The sequence below is a fragment of the Lepisosteus platostomus genome, chromosome 11, assembly GCF_059453375.1.
Source record: "Lepisosteus platostomus isolate fLepPlt1 chromosome 11, fLepPlt1.hap1, whole genome shotgun sequence".
Classification (NCBI taxonomy): domain Eukaryota; kingdom Metazoa; phylum Chordata; class Actinopteri; order Semionotiformes; family Lepisosteidae; genus Lepisosteus; species Lepisosteus platostomus.
Genome location: NC_142621.1, coordinates 47690689 through 47715428, shown reverse-complemented (window position 1 = coordinate 47715428; position 24740 = coordinate 47690689). Strand labels below are relative to the sequence as shown.

The 24740-nt window shown below is 43.4% G+C and overlaps 1 protein-coding gene across 7 annotated transcripts in view; it reads right to left on the bottom strand.

The window, feature by feature from the left end:
* cep112 (centrosomal protein 112) overlaps positions 1–24740 on the bottom strand; it is a 148981-nt gene that overhangs the window by 81557 nt on the left and 42684 nt on the right. For all 7 annotated transcript variants that reach the window (XM_088600159.1, XM_088600158.1, XM_088600157.1 and 4 more), the window contains 8 exons: positions 22958–23057; positions 21734–21852; positions 20964–21107; positions 15315–15469; positions 13429–13558; positions 13091–13183; positions 12202–12261; positions 10610–10689 (listed from right to left, as the gene is read on the bottom strand). In XM_088600159.1, the coding sequence (XP_088456285.1) occupies positions 10610–10689; positions 12202–12261; positions 13091–13183; positions 13429–13558; positions 15315–15469; positions 20964–21107; positions 21734–21852; positions 22958–23057 (881 nt within the window). The remainder of the gene's footprint in view (positions 1–10609; positions 10690–12201; positions 12262–13090; positions 13184–13428; positions 13559–15314; positions 15470–20963; positions 21108–21733; positions 21853–22957; positions 23058–24740) is intronic.

Here is a 24740-nt window from a genome sequence, read left to right as displayed (position 1 = left end):
TTAAGTGTAATAAGTGTTGTTCGACACCCCCTATAATTTCATTGAATACTCATCCATCCCAGAAAGCTGAAGAGAATGTTGAGCGAATTAAGTAAAGTTTCCCAGACTGTATATCTTTAACTATATGTTTACATATTACCGCATATATCCAGCACATATATGCATATGTATATACTGTATATAAAAGCAGAAATTCAAGCAGGGAACTGTGTCAGTGTCTGCTGGCTGCAAAGAAACAAGTAAAGGTTTATTCCACACTGAAGAACGCGCAACAACCACAATGTGTTTTCCTCTTCTACTTTTCAGGGTGATGCTAAGCTGTTCACATACAGTACGTACATATACAGGCAGCAAACATACACTTGTGTGAGCATGTATAAATGTACAGTATAAATGCTTGATGGCGAGAATTAAGGTCTACAAGCATACGGAATGTATGCAGATTGTTTCGTTCTGGCAAGGGGATGGAGGAAGACAATGTGAACTCATCCAAACGGAATGATAACTAACCCAAAGCCAGATCAAAGGATCCCGCAGTTAGAAATGCAAAACTGGAATATTTATTCCCTTCAAAACAGCTCTCTTGTTCCCTCCCCGGAGACTGTGAGAAACACTGTTGTAAGAAAAAAAAGGCTCTAACTCTGAAGAATCACAAAAGACAAAAAAATAAAGCAAAAATTAGAAAAGGAGAGAATAGAAAACATTCTCATGGTCACAAACTCTGGTTGTAGTCATCAAAGAGAACAAGCTTGTCATAGATATTAAATAGAAAAACAGTCAGGTTATAATTAACAGAGCTATTGTCTGTTTACAATATGCACGCCTTAATTTAGAATAATCAGGTTTATGTTATATGTTCAGCCTGGTATCAAAAAGGCTAACATCCATATGTCAGTCATTCTGGGCCAAGAGCACTGGAGCTGATTAAAGCAGCCATCAGAGATTGCTTCGGAGTCAGGAGAAGAAGGGGGCACTAAAACTGCAAGTCATATCCTAAATTAGCAATGATACACACCATCAAATTAACTTCCATCAAACATTTCCTTGTTCCAGCTTTGCTTTCCTGCTTGTACACCACGATCAGGATTCTCAAATAAGATTTTCTCCGACCCTAGCTGTCAGGTTCTTTGAATTATCCAATTGAGCGCAAATTAACTTACAGATAAAACGATTTTAGTCAAGAACTGCAGTGGAACCAATTTGGCCCACCAAACAAACATGAAAACCTCAGGGAAATCCCATTCTGTATTGTTACCTATCCTGGAAAAAAAAAAAAAACTTTTTTAATGAAACAGTCTGGTGGACCAGAGATATGGGAAAAGCTAAGCACGTTAACAGAAAAACAGGAAAGAGAAAGTTTAACAAGCACTGGTGTTGTCAGGGGAATAAAAGCACCAGGTTACAGAAGCAGCACAGCCCTGCGTCCCTCCAGCCTGAGCCCCTGCTTGAGGGTTGTGTCGTGCAGCCTTACTGCTAGATATTAAAGAGCAAAGCGGGAACACATTGCAAGGCGCCCAGCCGTGTCTCTGATCTAACGAGACTTCCTGATCCTGCGCACAGTGAAAGGCGATATGACAACAGACCACCGGGTAGGAAGGCCTTTCCTGAGACCAGCTGACAGCTTCAGTCACACGGCGGGGCTTTAAAACAAGCCCGACTGAGCGCCGTGCGGGAGGAAGAGGCATCCACTCCACAGCTGTCCGGGAGTTCATCAGTACCACCTGCGTGCCCCCTGCTCTCTCCATGTCGTCCCCATTCCTCTATCTTCCATTCCAAAACCTCGGAAAAAGACCCACTGGGCTGACCTGACTTGGCACTGAAACTAATTCACCGAGCAACACTTTCAACTTGATGTTATTTTTAAAAGTCTTTTTTGAGATTGGCGATACGGAAATGACTAGGGGTAATTGGATCTCATTAGATATACTATAGCTGGTTCCAGTACAGATCTGTTACATTTTTACATTTTGCAGAAGAAACATTCACGAGGATAGCAGAAGCTAATTTGTGGATGAGTTTTATATTAAATATCATAAATTATTCAGAATACAAATATTTTCTCCAAAGAACCTACGATCACAACTGTTTTTAATGTGGTCTTCTACTGCCATCTAATTAAAAACAGCCTGCTCATTCCACTGTTCTCCTGCCCAGCGTGTTTACATGAAAGATACACTTTTCGACCTCAGCTTCAATGGAGAGACAAAAATTGACGAATGCTCCAGGAGTAACGAGAAAAAAGCATTTACGCATGCACATTTATTCTTCCCCGTCGGCCATTACAATGGCCATGATAATCGCTGGGGTATAAAAAGGTATGTGCTAAAACCTTTATTTTTCAAGGAAGGTTCAAACAAAGGGAAGAAAGAGCAGGACTTATCTAAGTTCAGAAAGGTTTTAACCCGAGCAGGGTGATGACTCAAAGGCTATTCTTGTGTGCCTTTATTGAGGTCTCCTGAAGGGAGACCAGTGTGCTGTCTGCCCACTTTGTATTGTGCCCCCTACAGAGAGAGTCAGACCAGCAGGCTGCAGGGGCTTGTGGAATGCCTATAACACACAGTGGAAACTGTGACTGCTTTTGATTTAAATGGTTTCAGATGCTCCTAGGAGGCACATAGCAAAAAACAGCTGGTTGGTTTTCCATTGATTCGCACAAAAGCTCAGTGTCTCTTAAAGGAATCGGGCAGAATTAGTCTGTCTCTCCAATTATAGGACATGCCAATCTTTCTATTTAAATCACTGTCAATTATTATTATTTTATAATACAAAAAAGACCTGTAAAATCTCATTAAGCCTCAATAAAGGTTGTGTCCTATTTTTACATATTGTATTACAGGAGACGGAGAAGTCATTATATTCCAATACTTTTTTTTTTTCTGCCACTGAAGATAAGATCTATCAGGGGTACTTTGAAGTCAATCTTTTTTAAAAAAAAAAGATGATTCACTTTGCCTTCCACTACAATAGCTGCATATCAACAGTTTAATCTAGTATAGGGGGTGATTTGTAGAAGTCACATGTTAGGGGATTTCAATCATGCATTAATAAAGAGAAAAACACATTGTAAATTAATGTAGATAACCAATGTACTGGAAATGGAATGTTTGACTTTGTTACAAAAACCGAGTGATCTAAGAAAGAACGGAACTGATTCAATTTCTTTAACGCTCATATCAGGACCAAATGTTCTAGGAGTCTTCTGATGCTTTTTAAAACAAAGCCAGTGAGTTGTTCAAAAAAGCGTAGAGATGCCACTTCCAGATCAGATGTTCTTGTGACGAGCGAACAGGAATGGAGGGGGAGAGAGAGACTGGGAAGGCAGAAACAAACCTGGAACAGGCAAATTTATCTGAAATAAATAAAAGCTGGTTCTTGGATGCTTTTCTTTACACAGACCTCAAAAATACACGGGGGAGGACGAGCACGAGCCTGCAAACGGTTTACAGTGCTGAATGACTCACCATCACTTCAACACATACCTGATTCGATCTGCCTTTCTTTCCACACTAAGTATATATACACACACTAAATAAATTCACCTCACAGCGCCCAGAGTATGTGCAATATTTCAGCTGGATAAAAATTTGTTTATAAGCATCTCCTCTACTTCACTTTGTAGTACAGAAACATCGCAACGCTACTTTTTCTCTATGTCATGAAGCCGGCAGTAAAGGCGCAGCTCCTGATGCTGGGCAAAATGTATATTATTGTGCCTTTCTGTTTGTCATTAATATCGGTGGGACTTGGTCTCAGGGAGCTCAGTTCTCCTGACAGACGACCTGAGTAGCTACAAAGATGTGAAGATTTGTTTTGCCCCTCCAGTTCAATTTAACTCAATCCTGACACCTCTCACTTGGACAGGGCTGGTAAAAATCCCACTGTAATGGAGGAGACCTCCACCACATGAACATAATGAGCCTACTTAAGAATGTGTTGGTGTGCACTGGAAATACAGGTGCAGCACCCAAAAAAAATTGGGTGCAAAGAAGCTCAACTCGTCATGATCGGCTGCCTAATTAAACATGCGTCTTAATGAGTACAAAAACTCATTAAGACAAGAGTGTGATACGGAGATGACAAAAATGCAAACTGCAAAATGCCCATGTACTTGCAAGTTAGACACAGCCTTGGCTATTCAAATAACCATTACACTGTTAACAAAGCAAATCAGACTGGGCAAATAAGAGCATAAGCTAATCATGCTATCAGGGATGTCAAGGTCACCACAGGCCTGGATTCCTCGTTTTCGGGGATCATCCTTGGTCAGACTCATTTCAGACTGCATTAGTTTTAGTAAATACTCTTAATAGCAGTCTCCTGAGGTGCCAGCCAAGCAATTTATTCATCTATCAGAGTGCTCAATTACTGTGGGATGAGAAGAGCTCTACTATTCAATCCTTCCCAGTCTACCTGCAAATAGCGTAGAGGAGTGTTCTGAGAGATAAGGCAGCTTCAATTGAACATCAGCTTATTGATTTCCACACAAACCAATCTCTCCAAATCAAAAAAGGTCACACTGTGTAAAAATCAAAAGGGGCTTTTGTTTCACAATTGCATGGTGAATCGCTGTTGGGAAGGCTGTTCTATAACAAAGCTGTGAATTTAAAACATGCATTTTAAGTGTGCCTAACCCACTTTAATAGTCATAAAAATAAAAATAATAGACCAGAATTCTTTACCTGCACTTTTTAATATCTGTGCAGTGTGTACATTTAAAAGGATTATGTGGTTTCCTTTTTTGCTGTGAATATTAATTACTTTTCTTGCGTGCGAGCGTGCTTTACAACCAGAGGAAAAAGCAGCTGCATACAAGCTGACTTCTCTCTCGGAAGCTGAGCTTTGTTCATCTTAGAGCCCTTAAAATATGAATGACAAGTGCCACTAGCTTTCAGGGCTCAAAGCTCAGCCAAAGGAGCTCCCCAGAATCTCTGTAATGTTCTGTCTTTAACTCTCCTGTTTTAAAGCCTTGCCCACCTGCCTCTGCTTTATCTTCCCCAACAAACGCCAAGCCTTAGCCATCATGATGTTCCCTGCTGCATCACTGAGCTTCCTGCTGCGAGGCCTGGATCCCTGAAGCAGACGCCTTCATGGTTAATGAAAGGCAGGTAGCACTGCCCTCTCCGCACTGCAGCACAGGCTGCAGGACGGCGCTGCACCTTGAAAGAGGAATGGTTTTGATCAAGAAGGACTGGTGGTGGTGCGGATTCTGTATAGATCAGCCAGATTCCAGAGGAAAACGGAAATGCCGATGGCCTGAACCTTTCTCCTGAATGGGAGATGTTTTTATCGCTGGCTCAAACCAGGGCCCGCCTGCTCAGCAAGACTCGCTCCCAATTAACAATTGCTTTCCACAACATGTTCTGTTTCCCAGTATGCTAATTTCCTCTGATGATTACAGCCACACGGGGATGAAAGCAACTGCAGAGAAACTTTTGAGTATTTTCTTTTTTTTTTTGAGGGCTTTGTAGTGTTTTATGCTGTTGCTATAGAAACTAGAAATCAAATCTACGTTCAGGTTTTCATTTGCATGAAGAAATTCAAATGCAAAAAAAAAAACATTAAAAAAAACAATGAAAGGACAAATCCAGCATGCTTGCCGCAAACACATACCCCGCAGAAACAAAAAGCGAACAGGCTTTCATTGTAAACCACTTCATGTTCCCTAACAGCGATGAGCAAATAAAATAATAAAAATACAATCAACGGACAAAAAAGGCTTCTAAGTCCACTGCTAAATAACACCACCTCGCCATCGTTCTATCTTTTCAAATGCCACTAAGTCTTTTTAGACACACCATCGGGCAATATTCACTCCACACGAGCGCTACCACCCTCCTTTGAAGTCCCTGATTTGCTCTAAAGCTGAAGCACTCACCATGTCGCCCGTCAGGGTCTGTGCATTAAGACTAGCTGCAGGTGAAAACGGGCACTGCCTTCTCGGCCCACAGCAGGCAGCAAGCCGAATTGGCTTCGGCTAACAAACCGAATCAGAAGCGCGTACAGTGTTTCGTCAGCTCAGTGCCAAAAGCAGCACTTGCCTTTCTGAAGTCTGCACAGCGCTGCATGCTTCATTATTGATACTGATTGATTTATTCAGAGATATATGTCTGCGGATTCAGGCCATTTCCCTCTGATGTGTGGAGTACCGCAAAAGCTGAGGTACAAGAGTCCTGTGTCTGAGGGCACCTTACACCCACGAGTCATTGTTTAAAGTTAGAATTACACGCTGGTGTGGACAGCGTATGGGAGTGACATATCTTGCTGGAGGCTGTAACAGCGTCTGTGTCTTCAGAAAATGCTTAAACTTTCTGTTTGTAAAAAGCAGAAAACACAGCTCTGATATGTGGTTTTAAACGTTTCAAAACCGTTTCGATGACATTATAAAAGAAAGATGCCTATACAGAATTTCAGTGGCACATTTTTTATTTTAATGGAAAAATGTAAATGGTGTACGAGGTTGAAATTAAATGTTTTTTTTAGCTAAGAGGCAATACTCAGCCATAAAGTCAAAGTAAAATAAATTAGCAAATAAACAGCCAAATGTCAGACACTTTTCTAAACACATAACTGACATTTTAGTCAATTAATTGATTATAAATGTGCATATCAATTTAGAGTAAACTCCAATTTCAAGCTAGCTCTGAATGATTTTTTAGACTAAAATACTAAGTCTCTTAATCTGTTTTGTGATATAATTAACATAAAAACAGAGGTAATTTAAAACAAGGACTAACAAAAACAAAGACACAGCTCGCATAAACAACTTTGCTGATTTTTTCCTGTCCCGTTTCCAAGCGAAACCTTGCTTTCTGCTAAGCTTCTTTCTCATGTTTTGGCATCAACAATGTTTTTGTAAGTCATAAGGAGATAGGAAACTGATTACAGTACACAACCCCAACACCATTCATCCTCCACGTACTGCAGTTCAAAGGATCAGGAATCTCATATTTTAGTACCACTGCACATTCCTTAAGTCCTAATCTCATGAAACACTGAAACTGAAAAAACTCAGCAACACTGGCTACTGCTCGGGACATGTACCATTTATACACTTTAAACAGTAATGGTGCAAAAACACTTTCTTGCTTTATAAACTATAAAATCTGGTCATTTGTCAATACACAAATAATCACATGGTTTTATTAATCCTTTATCTGCACTTTCGTTCTGTTTATCTTCACTAAAGTCTTTTAGGCTCATCTCCCAGTTCCCCCGATTCTACCCCTGAAGTGGAGGAACTCCCTGGAAATAAAACTTGACACTATTCCCAAAAACAGCGGGCTGATGGAGGACGCACACTCTCTTTGCACTATGGGAGATGTGCGACAGGAATTCGGCATGCCGTCATCCTCGGAGCAAGAAATCCCAGGCTGCATCACTGAAGTCCAAGCAAAGGAAAACTGCCCCAGATTTCCATTTCAGATCATGGCAGCATGTTTGGAACCGCCTGTTGTGTCCATTGTGCACAACACCCTGCGTTTCTAAGACATAAGAACTTGGATGACTCCTCTCATCCACTCTTTAGAATATACTCTCCTACCCTCTGGAAGGACGCACCAGATCCTCTGTATAAAGACTAATGGAGCATTTACTTGAAATGAACAATGAAATGAACAATGAAAAGATTGTTTTGGAGGTAGGGATCTCATTACTATTGTTGTTGATGTTGTTTTAGACATTTTACCAGCTAATTGTCTGATCTTAATTTTATGATACTGGATTGAGCTCCCACCTAGCAATGTTGTTAAATGTTTTGTATCACGGTATCGTACTGTTGCTGTATTGTATTATCGTCATATATGTTATATGTTGTGAGCATTGATGTCCAAGACAAATTCCCACAGAGGGAATAATGGTTAATTCAATGCGATTCAAGTGCAATAAAATTTGCTGTGGAACCGGAGCCCAGCTTGTTCCAAGACACAGACCAGGCCCTCGGGCTACTCAGTGGACAGCAGAGCAAGAAACACTAGACAGTGAGGCAAATGCGGTGGACACAGCATTAAGACATGGGTGCAAAGACAAACAGTATCTGCCGCAGTCATCTTCACAACAACAGGCAAAATTACAGATGATGTAATTTCTGTTTTGTCAGGCAAAACTTGGACGCCAAATATGGCTGTGTGCTGATGCTTCCTCTACTGTAATTAAATCTGGAAAGCAAGTCCTGAAGGAGTGTGATATCTCACAAGGAAGAGCCAAGTAAACAAGCAGTAAACAATTACATCATATGTGGGACTAAAGCAAGGCTGACATCATCCCCAAGGCCTTGGACGGGGGGTGTGCTGGGGTGAACAGGACATGAGGTTCTATAGCATTTGCAACAAACATACGGAAAAATGGTAACAACTCAGACTGGAACTGGAGGGTATTCCTCACCGGGCTGTTACAGGAGGGGAAAGGAAAGTGGTTTAACAACGTATACAAAAGTCAGAGAACAGAGCCCCCACCACCCATTTACAATTATATCACAGCTGCTTTGCCCAAAAAGCTTCCATGTCTAACGACTTCCACATTCAGCCACAAAATTCTTGTGGTTAAACTGGGCTCCTAAAGCTCTGCCTTGCTAGTGATAACAGACCATCAGAGAAAGTTCACTCAGAGCCCAGAGATAGCATGCTGTTGACTCAGGAACACAGCCTGACAGGAGAATGAGGTCCTTCCCAGGTTTTGGGAAATATTGACTATAACTTGCAATTATCTTCTTGTTTCTGTTTCTCCTAAGTACTTATTATCTTTTTATTGCATCACATAGGATCTGAAATGCTACTTTACCTGGAGAGTTCAAAGACGGTTAGGGATGAACTGTGTTTAAATGGAGAGAAGGGGCATATTTGCTCCTGAGGAATCCTCCTAGTTATTTTACATCATTTCACTATGAAATACCAAGAGTCTGCAGGTAAGGTAGAGGAGGGGTGAACTGGGATTTCACTTTAGTCTTTCAGCAAAGTTGTGATGTACTGATTTTCCATTTTAATGCATGAAGAACAGTTTTGCATTTAATGACCAATGGAATTTGCTTACTGTTTAATGACTCTCAGTGAATTTTCTCAAATGACATCAGGCTCTGGTTGCACAAATGTTTAATTATCAAATGTCACATAAAGTTAATCCTTATACCTTTTCCCTTAGCTACAATGGTAACTTTAATGTTACCAGCAGCCAGCAGCCATATCACCCTGCAACTCACAACTGGCAGCCCACTGAAGCTCAGCAGGTGTGAGCCTGGTCAGTACCTGGATGGGAGACCTCCTGGGAAAGGCTGCTGCTGGAAGAGGTGTTAGAGGGGCCAGCAGGGGGTGTTCACCCATGTCCATGTGGGCCCTAATACCCCAGTATAGTGACGGGGACACTATACTGTAAACAAGCGCCATCCTTCGGATGAGACGTAAAACTGAGGTCCTGACTCTCTGTGGTCGTTAAAAATCCCAGGGTGTTTCTTGAAAACAGTAGGGGTGTCCTGGCCACATTTCCCATTGGCCCTTACCAATCATGGCCTCCTAATAATCCCCATCTATGAATTTGGCTTCATTACTCTGCTTTCCTCCCCACTAATAGTTGATGTGTGGTGAGCGTTCTGGCGCACTATGGCTGCCTTCGCATCACCCAGGTGGGGCTGCACATTGGTGGTGGTGGAGGGGATCCCCATTACCTGTAAAGTGCTTTGAGTGGAGTGTCCAGAAAAGCGCTATATAAGTGTAAGCAATTATTATCATCATTATTATTAATGGGGTCAGTTACTTCTTACAACACCCTTGGACTAATCTAACCCTATCCAAATGAATAAACATGAATTTTGTTTATAGAGATACAAGGCTTCATACTTTCCTGGCTGTGCAAGAAAGTCAGGATGGCCGAGCGATCTAAGGCACTGCATTCAGGTTGCAGTACTTTGGTCAGTGCAGCAGCTCTGTGGCTCAGGATCTGCGCCTGTAGCTGGAAGGTTGCTGGTTCGTCTCCCGTGGCCGGCAGAGGAATCCTACTCCATTGGGCCCCCGAGCAAGGCCCAACTGCTCCAGGGGTGCTGTATAAATGACTGACCCTATGCTCTGACCCCCAGCGTCTCTCCCTATTTGTGTGTCTCATGGAGAGCAAGGTGGGGTATGCGAAAAGAGACAAATTCCTAATACTAGAAATTGTATATGGCCAATAAAGTGATCTTATCTTATCTTAGTACTATTTCACACAACTGCACAAGAAAGAACATATGACATTTGGGATAGGATCTAATACAAAGCATACCAATGTTTCTTATATTGGTACATTACATAAAAAGGTTTCAAATAAGTGGAGGACATTTTTCCATGGCCATACATGTAGCCCATTTGGTTGTTGTCAGTACAGTAACTGATCCAAGGATCAAGTCTGCCAGCTTAAGGTACCCAGCACGTCTGGACAGCAGGTTTCATACTCCCACGCTTTGTGCAAAGAAGTATATTTAAAATTGAGAAGAGCAGAGACTTCTACACGCTTCCCAGTTTTTTTACTTTACAGCCTTTTACACTTTAGAGCTGCTGGCATTACAGAAAGACGAATGTATTTTGCATTTGTCTCTAAGTTGCTTGGCTGAACACATAGTAAAACCCAGGAGTCTGGGAGCAGGCCTCACCTGAGGGCCTCCTCCAGTTTGCCCATCTTCTTCGTGGCGTCGGCCTTGTCTCTGTCCGCCTCGCTCTGCAAGGCGCGGACCTGCATGGGTAAAGGAATACAGTCACTTCCCACTGCTCCCTGCTGAAACCACTGATGCTGCATTTAGAGTACCAGTAAACTGAGACTTACCCATAAATTGTGACGCAGAAACACAGGTAATAATGCCTCTCCTGATGCATTTAATAGTGAAACTCTTCTGCCTCCTATAAGACACTGCTTTACACCACCAGTTTCCCCTCTTCGGGGCTTTAAAGCCAAGTTTCTGTCACATGCTGCTTTCCTTCATAGTGCCAGCCAAAATCGCAAGTTACAATTCCTGTGCAGGACTTGCGGCAGGAATACAACAAAACTGTGACCCACCTGCCAAGCGCAGATTATAAACCTATTCCTGATGGTGGTTAACCACTGGGCTGAAGTCAGTCATCATAAGCCCTTCCCTCATTCACCTCAGCACGGGGGGTGTAATATGCAATCGGTAGAAAAGCCAGTTTTATCTTAATCTGAGCAAACTAGTAGTGGGGGTAAACAGCTACAACAGTGACAGTAACCCTAATATTATACACTCACTTGCTAAATATTAGAACCTTCTATCCAATCAAATAACTGGTGCAACTCAGAAAACAGCTCAGATACAGTATTTATTCTACAGGGATTTGAAATAATTGCAGCCCAATCCCATTCCATGCTTCCAGTTTCAGATGAGGCTTAGATGCAGGTCATGGTGTGCTGGTAGCGGGATGGATAAAGGGGGAGCGTTACGGCCAGGGAAATCAAACAGCCTGTCTCGTACTACACAGGCCAGACACACGTAGCCTTCATCCAGTGCAATGGAGGTACCTAATATTTTGGCCAGTGAATGAACATTTAAAGAATTGTTCAGTGAAGTCCAGCAAACAGCATCAGGCTCACAGTGGCCTGAAGGACTATACAGCTTCCTTGCAGATGTGCACCTGAGCGAAGCCCTTTGCTTTACAGCTTAATTGGCACAGTAGGAGCAAGCCTCCGGCTCAGACCAGGTGCTTTTCCTGCTATGAGCCACACTTCAACCACCCATCTCCTGATTTTCCAGGTTAGGCCAATTCATTAGGCAATAATTCCCCCTTTACAGCGTGTCACCGTCTTTGATCCACCATCAGTGTGTTTTGATCTTTACAGGCCAGGTTCTCAACGACACAATCAGACCACAGAATCCGGACAAAGCTGTTCTATTTTTACAACACCCTAAACTGATCAAGGCACCTGACCTGTTTTGCCCCTGGTGTTCTACCTGTCCCTCTGCACTGACTTCTGCAAAACCTGCTCTCCAGGTCAATGGATTCAGAACTGATACCTTCACAATCAAGAATACTTATTTCCAGCTTTTCGTCACTTCGGATATTCAACACCAGAACTGCTTAAAAACTCCTTGAATATGAAATATGCAAACAGATCACCAAAGTGCCTTACTAAAACTATGAATATGAATTATTGTTCAAGAATGCATCCAAAAAACTTATTCGCTTTTAAAAAAAACAAACATGTATCTAAAGCCATTTGTATTGGGAAACGGACCTTTTTGTCGTGGATATGTTCCAAGTTTGATCTCTCTTGATGAAACTTGCTTTCTTGTTCCTGCAAATAGAAGCAAGAAAAGGTCATTTCACAGGCAGAAAATTCAAATATGGATTTACGAGCTAAAGCCTGTTTAAGTGTTTTAAGAGTTTCAGACTGTTTATTCTGCCAAGCACATGTCAGCACAGCAAAATACAACAAGTTTATGAAGGGCTCCAGAGCGGATCGGCCAGTAAGGCAGCTTGCCCAGGTCAGGCTCTGTGATCCAGATGCTGTGGGTTCGAGGCTGGGTCACATCATTAGCCAAGTAGGACTGGGATCCCCCAAGCACAGTTGGCTGAGCCCCACAGGGGGTTAATAATTGGTGATTCTACAAAAAAAAGCTCTGGATAGTCAAAAGGGGAGTTTATTGTAAATTCCAAACCTCCTTATTAAAAAATAATAAGGAGAAACACAATATTTTGGGTGCAGAACCATCTTCAAGTGTCTGTCAGGTTAATTCCAACGAGTTTCACATATTGCATGTCTCTGCTCAGCATTTTGCAATGCTAAAAAGTCACCGATTCAGCACAACAAACACAAACTCCATGTGAGCAGCACGTGGATGCTATAACATTCTGGAGGCTTTTTTATTACTGTGTCAGATTTCGACCGCACTGAGCAATGAGCACAGGGGCCTGAGAGGCTAAGTGGGTTTGAGGCAGTGTACTGGTGGCACCAGGGTCTGGGGTTCTAACCCTGCCTGCTCGCCGGTCCCACACTGTGGATGCTCTGGCTTGTTGGACCCGTTGGTGATACAGGGCCTGAGTGAGAGACTGAATTGAGGAGGGAGAATGCACTAGCATGAGTAGTGCTCAGTCTTTTCGGGGCCTAACTGACCCTTACTCACCCTCAGCTGTTTCTGCCTCCTGTGTTCAGTGTCGCGAAGCTCTTGTTTAAGCTGGGTTACCGTCTTCTCTAACTCTTCAATCACCTCTGAGGCCTGGAGTCAGAGAGCACACAGATTACTACAGGATTATTACACGATTATTAAGATACTTCTTTTCTGATACGCACCTATAATATTCACCTTACGCGGAACACATTCTAGGTTGAATTCCTGTCAGTGTCACTGTTCTTGTTCCTTCAGATAAATTATTAAATTCCATCTGAAAACGTTCAAGCAGACTTAGAGGGAAGTCCACGCATTGTGCAGTCTTTCGCACTTAAGTTAAAGTAGAGGACTACCTTGGCTGCCGAGAGAGCATGTTCCTGCTGGAGGTGGCTGAGGTCCACGTCACGCTTGGTTTGCATCCTCCGAACACTCTGTTCATGCTGCTCACTGAGCTGATCCTTCTCTCTCAGGAGGGAATTATTCCTTTGACACAGAAGGGATATCAGATTTCTTTGAGCTCAAAAATAACGCCCTGTCTTTGCAGTCCTGCCACTGGTATGACCCAGCATTGCATGGCAAGAGTGCAAAGGTAGGGATTTATTAACTTTAAGTCTTCAGCTGCTTATTAAAAAAGACAGAGCTACATCCTTTGAAGTTCACACTGAATAGTCCTGATGCAGAGAACTGATTATCCCATCAAATCAAGAAATAATTCAGTATAAAAGAATACAAAATGCTTAAACCTTTTGACTATGAGAAGTTAATAAGGTTTGGTATTACTTTATGCAAGCCTCCTGGGACTTGAGGCTTCAGACGGGATCAGAAGAAATAACATAGAGCAGCAGACCTGACTACCCAATTCCAGTCCTGCAAAAGTCTACTGACATTGCAACAGTAACAGTGAGGTCTGCTGTTTGCAATGCTCATCAGTAAATCTCTTGGTCTTAACAGACTGTCAGCATCCAATACTTAAGTTTCCAGACAAATCTGCATATTTATAAATATTTCAAAACTTAACTTCAGGACTTCAAAATCACACCCAGTTAAATATGGTACCGAAGGAGAAAAAAGAGAGATGTAAGTAATGTATGAGTACTATTATTTATTTAAGGGCGGCAATGAGAGTTCTAACTTTTACTTCCTTGCAAGAGGTCCACAAGATATTCAGAAGGATGGTTGTTAAGAACCATACACGTTTAAAAAAGTCAATGCCAAACCTATTAATGTGTGAAAGCGATCTAACGAGTATATGAGTCACCTACAGGGCAGCCACAGAGAGGCTCAGGGAGCTCAGCAGGTGTGAGCCTGGCCAGTACCTGGATGTGAGACCTTCTGGGAAAAACTAAGGTTGCTGCTGGAAGAGGTGTTAGTGGGGCCAGCAGGGGGCGCTCATCCTGCGGCTCATGTGGGTCCTAATGCCCCAGTATAGTGACGGGGACACTATACTGTCAACAGGCGCCGTCCTTCGGATGAGACGTAAAACCGAGGTCCTGACTCTCTGTGGTCATTAAAAATCCCAGGGCATTTCTCGAAAAGAGTAGGGGTGTAACCCCGGCGTCCTGGCCAAATTTCCCATCGGCCTTTATCAATCATGGCCTCCTAACAATCCCCCTCTATGAATTGGCTTCATTACTCTGCTCCCCACTGATAGCTGGTGTGTGGGGAGCGTTCTGGCGCACTATGGCTGCCGTCGCATCATCCAGGTGGGGCTGCACACTGGTGGTGGTGGAGGGGATCCCCATTACCTGTAAAGCGCTTTGAGTGGAGTGTCCAGAAAAGCGCTACATAAGTGTAAGCAATTATTATTATTATTATTATTATTATTATTATTATTATTATTATTATATAATCCGCCCTTTACATAGACTTGAATTAGGATTAGGACTTGAAACCACCAAAGTGGCAGGGCCTGACAGCGATGAAAAAAATCACATGGGTCACACAGCTGGTGCTCCTGGACAGAAAATCACTATACACTGCCGCACAGCGCCTGGGTAGGTTTACTGCAGGGTCTTCTACTGTCATTACACTCATCAGGGCCGAGAAAGTCACTCTTTCTGAACTTAAATGTCCAGAACAGACAGGTGGACCTTTATATCGGCGTCTCTTGATGGTGGTGAGAAATACCAGGGGGTATGAAGAGGAACGTGGATGGCGGCCCAGCGTTCCTTTCACGGAGTTAGCGGCTGACGCCAGAACCCCCCCCTGAGGTCAGGGTCCCCGGAGCCCCGTCTCTCACCTGCGGCAGGCCTCCTGGAGCTCAGCGCTGATGCCTGCCACCTGGATCTCCAGCTCAGCCTTCTCCTGGGCCACCTTCTGCCGCAGCGCGTTGCTGCTTTCAACCTCCACCGTGAGCTGCTGGACCCGTGCCTCCTGCTCTTTGACCATCTGGTCCTGCGGACGCACGGACACAACGGACACAAGACAAGAGCCCAGTGAGCCGCTGGAGGGCTTGCGGTGGCAGGAAAAAAGTTCCGTCTGTCTCCCACACCAAGGTTGGCCACACATCCCGTTTTTGCTGGAAACCACATTCAAGGATTGTCCCTGGAGTCACAGCTCTTGTTTTAAAAAAAATGAATTATCTGTCCTGTTTTCCAAAAAGCAAATGAGCCGCAATGTCACAGCCTACTCCACCTTGTCCCAGAAAGTGCCAAACCCAGATTTCCCTGTTTTCAGCATTGGGGAATATGGTCAGCCTACCCAGAATGCCAGCAATGTAGAGGGTGTACCATAGACCTGTTCCCCCTTCCTGGCCAACCTGCCAAGGACAACCCTCAAGGAGCAAGAACGTCAAGGCGCATACATACTTACACATACTAACTCATAAATATCAAGCTGCAACAGAAATTATTACTGCAGATAACTGAACCTAAGAATGGGAGCTCTATTTAATCATTGACCGTTACTAGTTATAAATCAGAAAAACACCTACAGTAGAATCACAGAACAGGAAAATCAGACACTTGCCACTGTTTAAACAACAATAATTATGGTCAAACCAACCCAGAGCCACAACACAAAAATTCCTTCAACAATTGAACTCATAAAAAATGAACGGCCTACATATGCAATTACAAAAACAAAGAGAGGCATTTTGCAAAACACTGTGGGTGTTTCTTCAGTTTTGTTTGTTTTGAAAAACTCACAACTTCACAGGAGATTCTGGATTTTTTCAAAATCCCCACACCAAATGAAAGGAAGAAAAAAAGAAAAAAAATCCTTTGTGCGTTCTTTACAACGTAACCAAGGCCGAGCCCTTTCACTCTTGAAAGTGTTATCTGACAGGGCTTCCAAACATACGTTCCTGTACAGCTCAGCAGCACTTATTTCTATTCAGGGCAAGTGGGTCTACAATCCATGGGCCACAAATCGAATTCCAGTTTCATGCAGTGTTTAGAATCTCGCTTTAAAGTCCTTTCAGATTTTATCTGGTGTTATTTTTAAAGTCACCTTTGATGTTGCTGTAAGTACTTTGTTCTACACAGAAATCTGAATGTGAAAGGAAATTCTTATTCGGAAAAACACAAAAGGACTTGGAAAGGTCTGACTATTCCAGAACACAGCCAGGATGGCCATCACTTCTGCCAGATCCAGTGTGTGTGTAGATTTCCATACGACACGCATACAAACAGTAGATAACAAGGTTTAAAAGCTTTCAGGTATTTGACTTATTCTTTTAGGTATTTGATGTATTCTTTACGCACTCTTAGCCTCTTTGTTCCAAACACAGAAAAAACAAAAGACAATACTTAAGGAAAATGTTTATTTGATTTAGAAATCAAAGTTCAGGACTGTTCAAAGAACACAAGAAAGTTACGGTGAAACCAGAACTGCTGTTTCAAGTCTCATTGTGCAGAGCTGCTAGGATTAAAGATGGCACACAAGGCAAGTTTACACACCTGATGAATGACGTTTGATTAAAGATTCAGCTTACAGCACGTGGCACTGCTGGAAAAGGACAGAATTAATGGGAACTGTGTTCTGAATGGTCGGCTACAACTAGACTTAAAGGAGCTTTAGAACGACAGTTTTAAAACCAGCAAAGTATCTGGACTCTCTGCTCTTTCTTACAACCTGACGAATTCTGAATGAGTTTGCAGCTCCTCTTCAGCATCCACCACCTAAAAAAGCGACGTACAGTGTGAGGGGACCGTGCTTTAAGACTCTTGAATAAGTATAAAAATAAGACAAACTAAACCCATAAAATGGAATTTAAAACTCACTTCCTAAGGAACAATGTCATGACATCACAAAGTCAATCCACACAGAGGACTGAGAGCTCCACAAATCTCAATCAGCTTGCTTACTTGTTCAGCACAGAGTACTGTAGTTATAGGGCAGCCATAACCTGCCTGCTCAAAACCAGGCTCTTCTAAAAGTCAATTCTAAAACTCAGATCTCTGGCAGATTCTGGTAAATTTATTCATTATTTAATTTAATATCCTGTTTTCATAAGAACATAGATTTTTTTAAATTTACTACTATAAATAAAAAATGCTCCTTTGCACATCCCATTTAGTGTTTGTGAGACAGAAGAAAGAGAGTCACTCATGGCTGAGAATGCACCTCAAAAGGACACTGGCTTGGAGTGAGCTGGTCACTCAGAGTGGACACAGCACACAGGATAAACATGACGTCAACTGGCCAGGAAACGACCGAGCTCTCACAGTTGAGCAGCACTGCACCCACTATCAGCTGTCGTTAAACAAGTCTCAAAATGGGCTAACGCAGGACACTAGAGCACACTCAGATCAAAGGTGAATAAACCCTCCTGCCAATTAGATAAAACGGTAAGAACCAGTCAAAAGCAGTAACAATGTCAGTTGTTGAGTGATTGCTAGAGAATCCTGACTGCCCAGTGTGGGTGCATTGCGAAATCCCATATTTAGTTACTGCAGTGCAGACAACTTTTGGGACGTTAAAATAATGTTTCCCGTCGGAAAGTAGCTGTTGCGAAATCGCCATCAAAGCCCCGGCAGAAAGATAAAAGTCTGCTGACGGAGGAGGTGCCATCAGGGTTGCAGGGCCGTCTGGGGAGCTGCAAGCAGCCATCTGAGTGCCTGTGGGCAGACTCCCACACCAGCACAGATCCCCAGTACATGCGCTTAGGGGAGGGAAGGGTCACGTGTTTTCATTGGGATTGTCCAAAACTTTGGGCATTTCTCTTTTACAATTCGAACTCCGGGGCCATCATGCAACAGGGAAACAGGGCAAACCTGCGTTGTGGAGTTAAGAGTGGGATGGATCCTTTGTGTCCACTGCCAAGGGCAGACCCATCAGTGGGAAGTAGAGAAAAAAAGTCCCGTTTAATAAGGGTGAAAAACTAAATAGAGGAATGTGTATTTTTAAGAGAAAGCATGAAAGATTACCAGAATTTTACAGCCCTGAGAGAAGACAGTGATGTCATCTGGCCTGCACTGTGTGCCCTTTTTTTACTATTTTTGTGAGGGGATTAAGGTAATGTTGTTCAATTCGATTTTTAAAATATTTTCACAAAAGTCTCTAAAGCGTAATTTTATTATTATCAAGGGGTTTACAACTGGTCTACAAACAACACTGCAATTGGTTTTAAAATGTATTTTGAATCTTGAGCATTGCAAAAGCATTCAAGAATAAAGCTGGAGGAAAACAGTCTCCTCACACAAAAGCTCCCATCTGTAAGACTGCCAAGGCCTTCTCCTGTGACATCATCGCAGCTGCTGCACCTCTCTGATAGTTTTCAGTTTTCGCACCAGCAAGGTAACGCTCGAGCGGCCCAGAAACAGACCAAAAAAAGAGAAGAAAAGGAGCAAAAGGAGAGAGAAACATCAAGATGCCAAAAACAAAACCGGGGAGCGACTACCCAAACTCTCACGCTCGCTTTAACTGACAAATTGACATCCTCAAACTTTAGGAGAACAGCAGAGAAGAGGGAGAAAATCAGCCTAAACTAACAACAGAAAAAAGAGAAACTAATTTCCAGTGACAGAATCCTCTTTCATCTTCAGCCATGCCTTGAACTCTACCTTGTTTAATTATTAAATTGGGGGCTGCTCGGCTGGATCTGCCTGCTTTTGATGGGTCTTAAATTCAATCCTGCTGACAGACCGCGTCCATTTTCCTCTGCATTTACAGTTACCTGTGACAAGCGATGAATGCTAATTTAAAAAATGCAATATTCATTAATGACAGCATGAAGTTTCGTTTGACTGCGTCCCTCTTCCCCTCCTGCATTTGCACAGATTATTACGTTTTCTCTCCTGTGTGCGACTGACTCATGCATAGGTCTGCAGGGGAGGGGGGTCTCCCTATCACAGCTTACGACTGTGCCCCCCATCCCCCTGAACCCCAGGAGGTGTGAGCCTGGCCAGTACCTGGATGGGAGACCTGCTGGGAAAAACTAAGGTTGCTGCTGGAGGAGGTGTTAGTGGGGCCAGCAGGGGGCGCTCACCCTGTGGTCCATGTGGGTCCTAATGCCCCAGTATGGTGACAGGGGCACTATACTGTAAAAAAAAGGCAATGTCCTTCGGATGAGACATATAAAATGAAATTCTGACTCTCTATGGTCTGTGCTCAAAAGGACTAGGTGTGTTACCCCGGCATCCTGGACAAATTTCCCCCTGGCTTTTACCAATCATGGCCTCCTAATAACCCCCATCTATGAACTGGTTTCATCACTCTGCTCTCCTCCCCACTGAGAGCTGTGTGGGGAGAGTACTGGTGCACTCTGGCTGCCGTCGCATCATCCAGGTGGGGCTGCACACTGGTGTGCGTAAGGAATTATTATTATTAAAATTTCAAGGTGTCAGGGGAAAAACCTGCCTCTTACGTTTTAAAAGGGCAGGAAGAAACTCAAGAAAATCCACAGGACTAATACCACAGACTGGTGCAGATTTTGATCAACATCCATGTCACTCTTCTGCTAAAACGCTGTGCCAGAACCCCTGGTGGGGGAACTGCAGGAACTGGAGTTAACTGGGCTTTCTACCGGACTGCAGACTCCTCACTGAAGGGATGTGGGTTCAAGCTCACACTGGCACACTAGACGATGTACCACCAAGCAAGGCTCTGCACCCTGATCACTCCAGTGCAGCCAGAGCGGTACCAGAATTGCTGGGGGTGGCACAGACCCAGGTCCTGTCCAGGGGGGAGTCAGTCCAGTTAGAATTGACACAAACCAGGAGAAGTTCCGACCCAGCATGCCACAAGAACACACTGATTTTTCTCTACCACGCTTTCCTGTGGTTGCACCATGGCACCAGCAGCCTTTAACGCACTCTTCCCACAGTGTTCGGCAGTACACCTTCAGCAACTGACATGTCCCGCCACTCACTTTAGCTCGCAATAAAAAGAGGGAGTGGGGATCACGACTACCACAGAGGCAAGATTAATCGATGTCTACATGTGCTTGGATTATAAATGGGTTAGCATGAATCTGATGAATTCCAGATAGCAATCAAACAGCACTATGGCACTAAACAGTCCGGCTTCTGAATTCTGAGGGTCAGATGAAGTTCTGCACCTGGTAGGGTATCTGGTGCACAGAGAGAGGGCTATAGCTCACATTCCCTACAAAGTCCATCTAAAATAGAAAGAAGGGAAATAGCAAAGAGGTTCCTTTCATAGTACATCCTCGGAGCTTGCTGACCTCTACTCGCCTTTACAGCTGGAGGGGTCAGGTTAAAGCGAGCTATTAGTTCATAATCAGACTCTTCTGGGAAGACTCCAGACTCCAGACTCTTCTGGGCTTGGGCTATAACTTGGCAAGGCCATTCTAGACTAAGGAAACCTCGATTGCTGTAGTTGAGCCACTAATGAGATTACACTAATTTAGAGGGTGTGGGGCATGACTAATTGGCGGTACCCCACCCCCTCTCTGCTCTCTGTGAGCTCGGCCCACAGTCCTCACCGTGGCCTGCGTCTGCGCGTCATACTCGGCCTCCATCTTGGCAAGACGGGCGTTGGTGTCATCCAGCAGCTCCTGGATGTTTTCCGTGTGCTTCTTCTGCAGCTCAAACTTCTCCTGTTCCATCTCTGCCACCGCGTTGTGCAACTGGGAGCAAAGATGAGGAAAAAGGAAGAAGAAGAAGTGCTTTTTCCATTGTCCTTTTGCAACGCCGATGAAAATAGCATCTCCAGAACTAATCAACCCATCCTGTTGTCCACAGTTTACCTGTACACAGGTCTTATTATTATCAACAGCTCAAGACCATTGAATAGTGCTGTATTGGTCAAGTTATGCTAAAGACTTAATTAGGTCATTAAAGGCTCAGAGAGAAAGAAAACCAAAAGAGAATGCAGGCCTGCAAGACTGGGGTTGTTCACCGCCATTTTAACCTGTCTATGCTGAAACAGACCCTACTGCAAACTGGATATTTATCTCCTAGGCCAATGCATGGCTTTATGTCAGACTATAACAGTTTTGGGTGTGCATACATTCTGAAATGCGTATAGCTGTTCTTTCTTTATGCATCTATCAGTTCTTACAGTGACACATCCAAACATCCACCAAAATATTTCAGTAATCCCACTGCATTAGAAAATGTGTTTTAAACACATAACAGACTTTGTTGCTATGTAACATACGACTGCTGCAGTATACAGAATGATGTCCCCGTTGACTGTGGTGCAGTTCTCCGGGAAAATCGGAAAACGTGGGCCTGAGATGCACTTCCTTACCTTTTTTTCCCACTCGTTTTTCAGAGAATCGGCACTTTGGCCTGAAATTTTCTTTAACTCTGCAATCTGCTGTTCCTTGCTCTCCCGGATAACCTGCGACTCTCGTACCAGGCTTTGAACTGTTGAAACAGAGGACAGACACCATCAGGCCACAGGGCAGGGAAATTCCTGACAGACACTGCACCCAGCCTGTCTGGGCCTCTGCGTCCACCCTCTGCACTGGGCAGAAACCCACTACCTTCCCCATCCATCATATACCCTGGGAGAGAGAAACTAGTAGTTGATAGTGCATGATATATTGTACATAGAGACTTTTGTAGAGTCTTTTGTTTGGATTATAGTTAATAATGCAATTATATTTAGGTTGCTGCTAAAGGTAATCTGCCTATTCAACAACCGCAGTGCACAAACCTGTCTTTGGGACACATGCAGATGGGACACTGAATAGCGCTGTGCAGATGTGCTGTCACAGTCACACTGAGGGAAGTCTGCACGTCCTGCAGAGCTGCATCGCTCCACACACAGCTGGACGGGACCCCCAGACCAACTACCTGCTAAAAACCTACCAAGCTGGAAGTGCAGAGCGGCCTCCTCTGGTTTTTGGACCAGATATCATTACTGCAGTGCAATTTGTACAGCCGTTTTGGTCTCAGGACAGGAGAGTGTTAAGCAGTGTAAAGCTGAGAGGGCTGTACTTTAACCCACTGGGTACCTGACAGCAATTACCCAAACTGGGGACTACAGACTGTTGGCAAGTCTGCCCAGAAGCTCCTTATTAAACCCAGAAAGTAATTCCATTTGAAGAAAAATAACAAGTAACAAAACCTAAAAAACATCCCTACCCTGACGGCAAGTGATGTTCAGTTCAGTCACTCTACTTCTTCACAGAGAAGAAGCACTGTTTTAAAACAAATGTGTCATTCCCACTCACTCTACAATATCAACTCCACAGACTGACTCCATGTGTTCTGTTTTAAAACTGCAACTCACACTGCTCTGTTTACACTGTGTGCCGTGTTTCTATTAATCTATTTATTGCATTGTATATGCATGGCTGTGGTCTCATAAATGCCCCATAGCTAGTGTCTGTGCCCCAACAGATGGCCACACTTCCAATGTGAACTTGTTAACTGTGTATGTGTGAAATTCGCTAGGAGAATGTGCTCTCTAAGCCAACAGCATACAATCAAAAGCTAACTATGATTAAGTCCAGGCACATCACACCTTTTTTCTCTAGCTTGCGAATGGTTTCTTCAGATTCCTTCTGCTTGTTCCTGTACAAAGTCTTCAGCTCTTCGATCTCATTGTTCTTTCTGTCCAAAATCTGAAACAAAGCGAGAAGATTTCACTGGACGTTCCAAACCACATGCTCTTGTGTTCAAAGGCACACATCTCTAAAAATGTATATACACAATGGTCAAGATTTGAACAAGATAACGACAATGATCCAGAACCAGTGTTAATACAGTTCAGCAGAAGTTAGGAAAAAATACACAAAAAGAAGTTTAAAAGTATGGTGTCACCGTCTAACCACACAAAAAAAAAAACGTTCAAAGGTTGCCACGTGTATGTTCTTCCCCTTTGTTGTGTTTTCATACAAGGGATTTTGTTGTTTTACAATAGGTTGGCTACTACTTCTGCCAACTAATTTCTAAGAGTAAAGAGGACTAAAGGGTAATCAGACGGTGCCAGTAAATAACTGCCCCCACATGTATTGCACAAAATGGAATAACTTTGACATTGCAGCCCACTGACCTTCCTGCTAATCGGTTCCTGCCATGCAGTTCTGAGGCATTAGGTTAGCCCAAAAGACACAGAGTGGATTTGACTCACTGAGCTGTGCAAAGACACAAAGCTCCCTTAGCTTTTTTCAACTGTCAAATGAATTATACTTTTATTAAAGGAATAAAAACGTTAGCATTTGAAAAGGGGAATTGAGCAGCTGAGCTTATCTGAAAGTTTTTTTTTATTAAGAAACCTTTTTTTATGGGAAAATCTAGAGAAAACCATTAATGACTCTGCAGGTGCATCTTTTTGTGCAGGTTCCTGCTGCAGGGTCAGTGAGAACCTTTACTAAAACTGCTTCATGCACATATTTACTTTGAGTTTTTTTTCTCTCTTGTCAACGAACAGTGAGAAGCATGAAAGATCCCTCCGGAAGCAGGATTCCCTTCGTCCCTCTTACATGCACTGGCATCATGAAGAACTACAGTAGCAGTAGATCAAACACCATATTCGAGCACAGCAGAAGAGCAGTGTCTCATAAGGAGCTGGCTCTTCCCTGGTGGCACTGTTTCAAGGAGAGCAAGAGGAAAAGCCCATGAAATCTGCTTACTCTTGAAAAAAGGCAGCTAGAGATTTTTGAGAGAGATGCTGGAGTGAAACCTTGACCTCACCAAGACTTGTAGGACTGCTATAAACTCCTGTCTGTGGCACATTTTGTGGTGTCTGACATTCCAAATCTTAAGGTGGAATTTTATACACTATATGCCTTGGTCAACCAAATGAGAACAGAGACATCTAAAGCCGCCTTTAGTAAATTCAGCATTTAAAACATATTGACCCGGACTGTTTTTGCCATGACAAGTTGTTCATCAGACACACCACAGAAAATGTTTTGCACATCAGCTAAAACAAGCATATTATTCAGCCCTGTTCAACCCCTGAACAGGACTATCCTTTCATCAAAGGAATCAAGAATGAATGAGTCACAACAAAAATGTTCATACCCGAACACAATATTTTCTAATGTGCAGTTGTACTGTATATACACAATGACTTTAATTTTTCCTCAAGACAGAATATAAGCTGTCCATCAACTTTTGCTGTGCATTCCGAAAAGAGCTCCCAGACAGTCAGGCAGTGTGTTCAGCTGTCTGAGTCACATGACAGGGCCAGGGACTGGCTCACGGCCTGGAGAGCTGACTTGAGTTTGGGGGGGGGCTGAGCAGAGAACTGGGGCTACAAGGCCCAGGAGAGAAGGGTAGAAGGGGGGGTTGCCATCCAC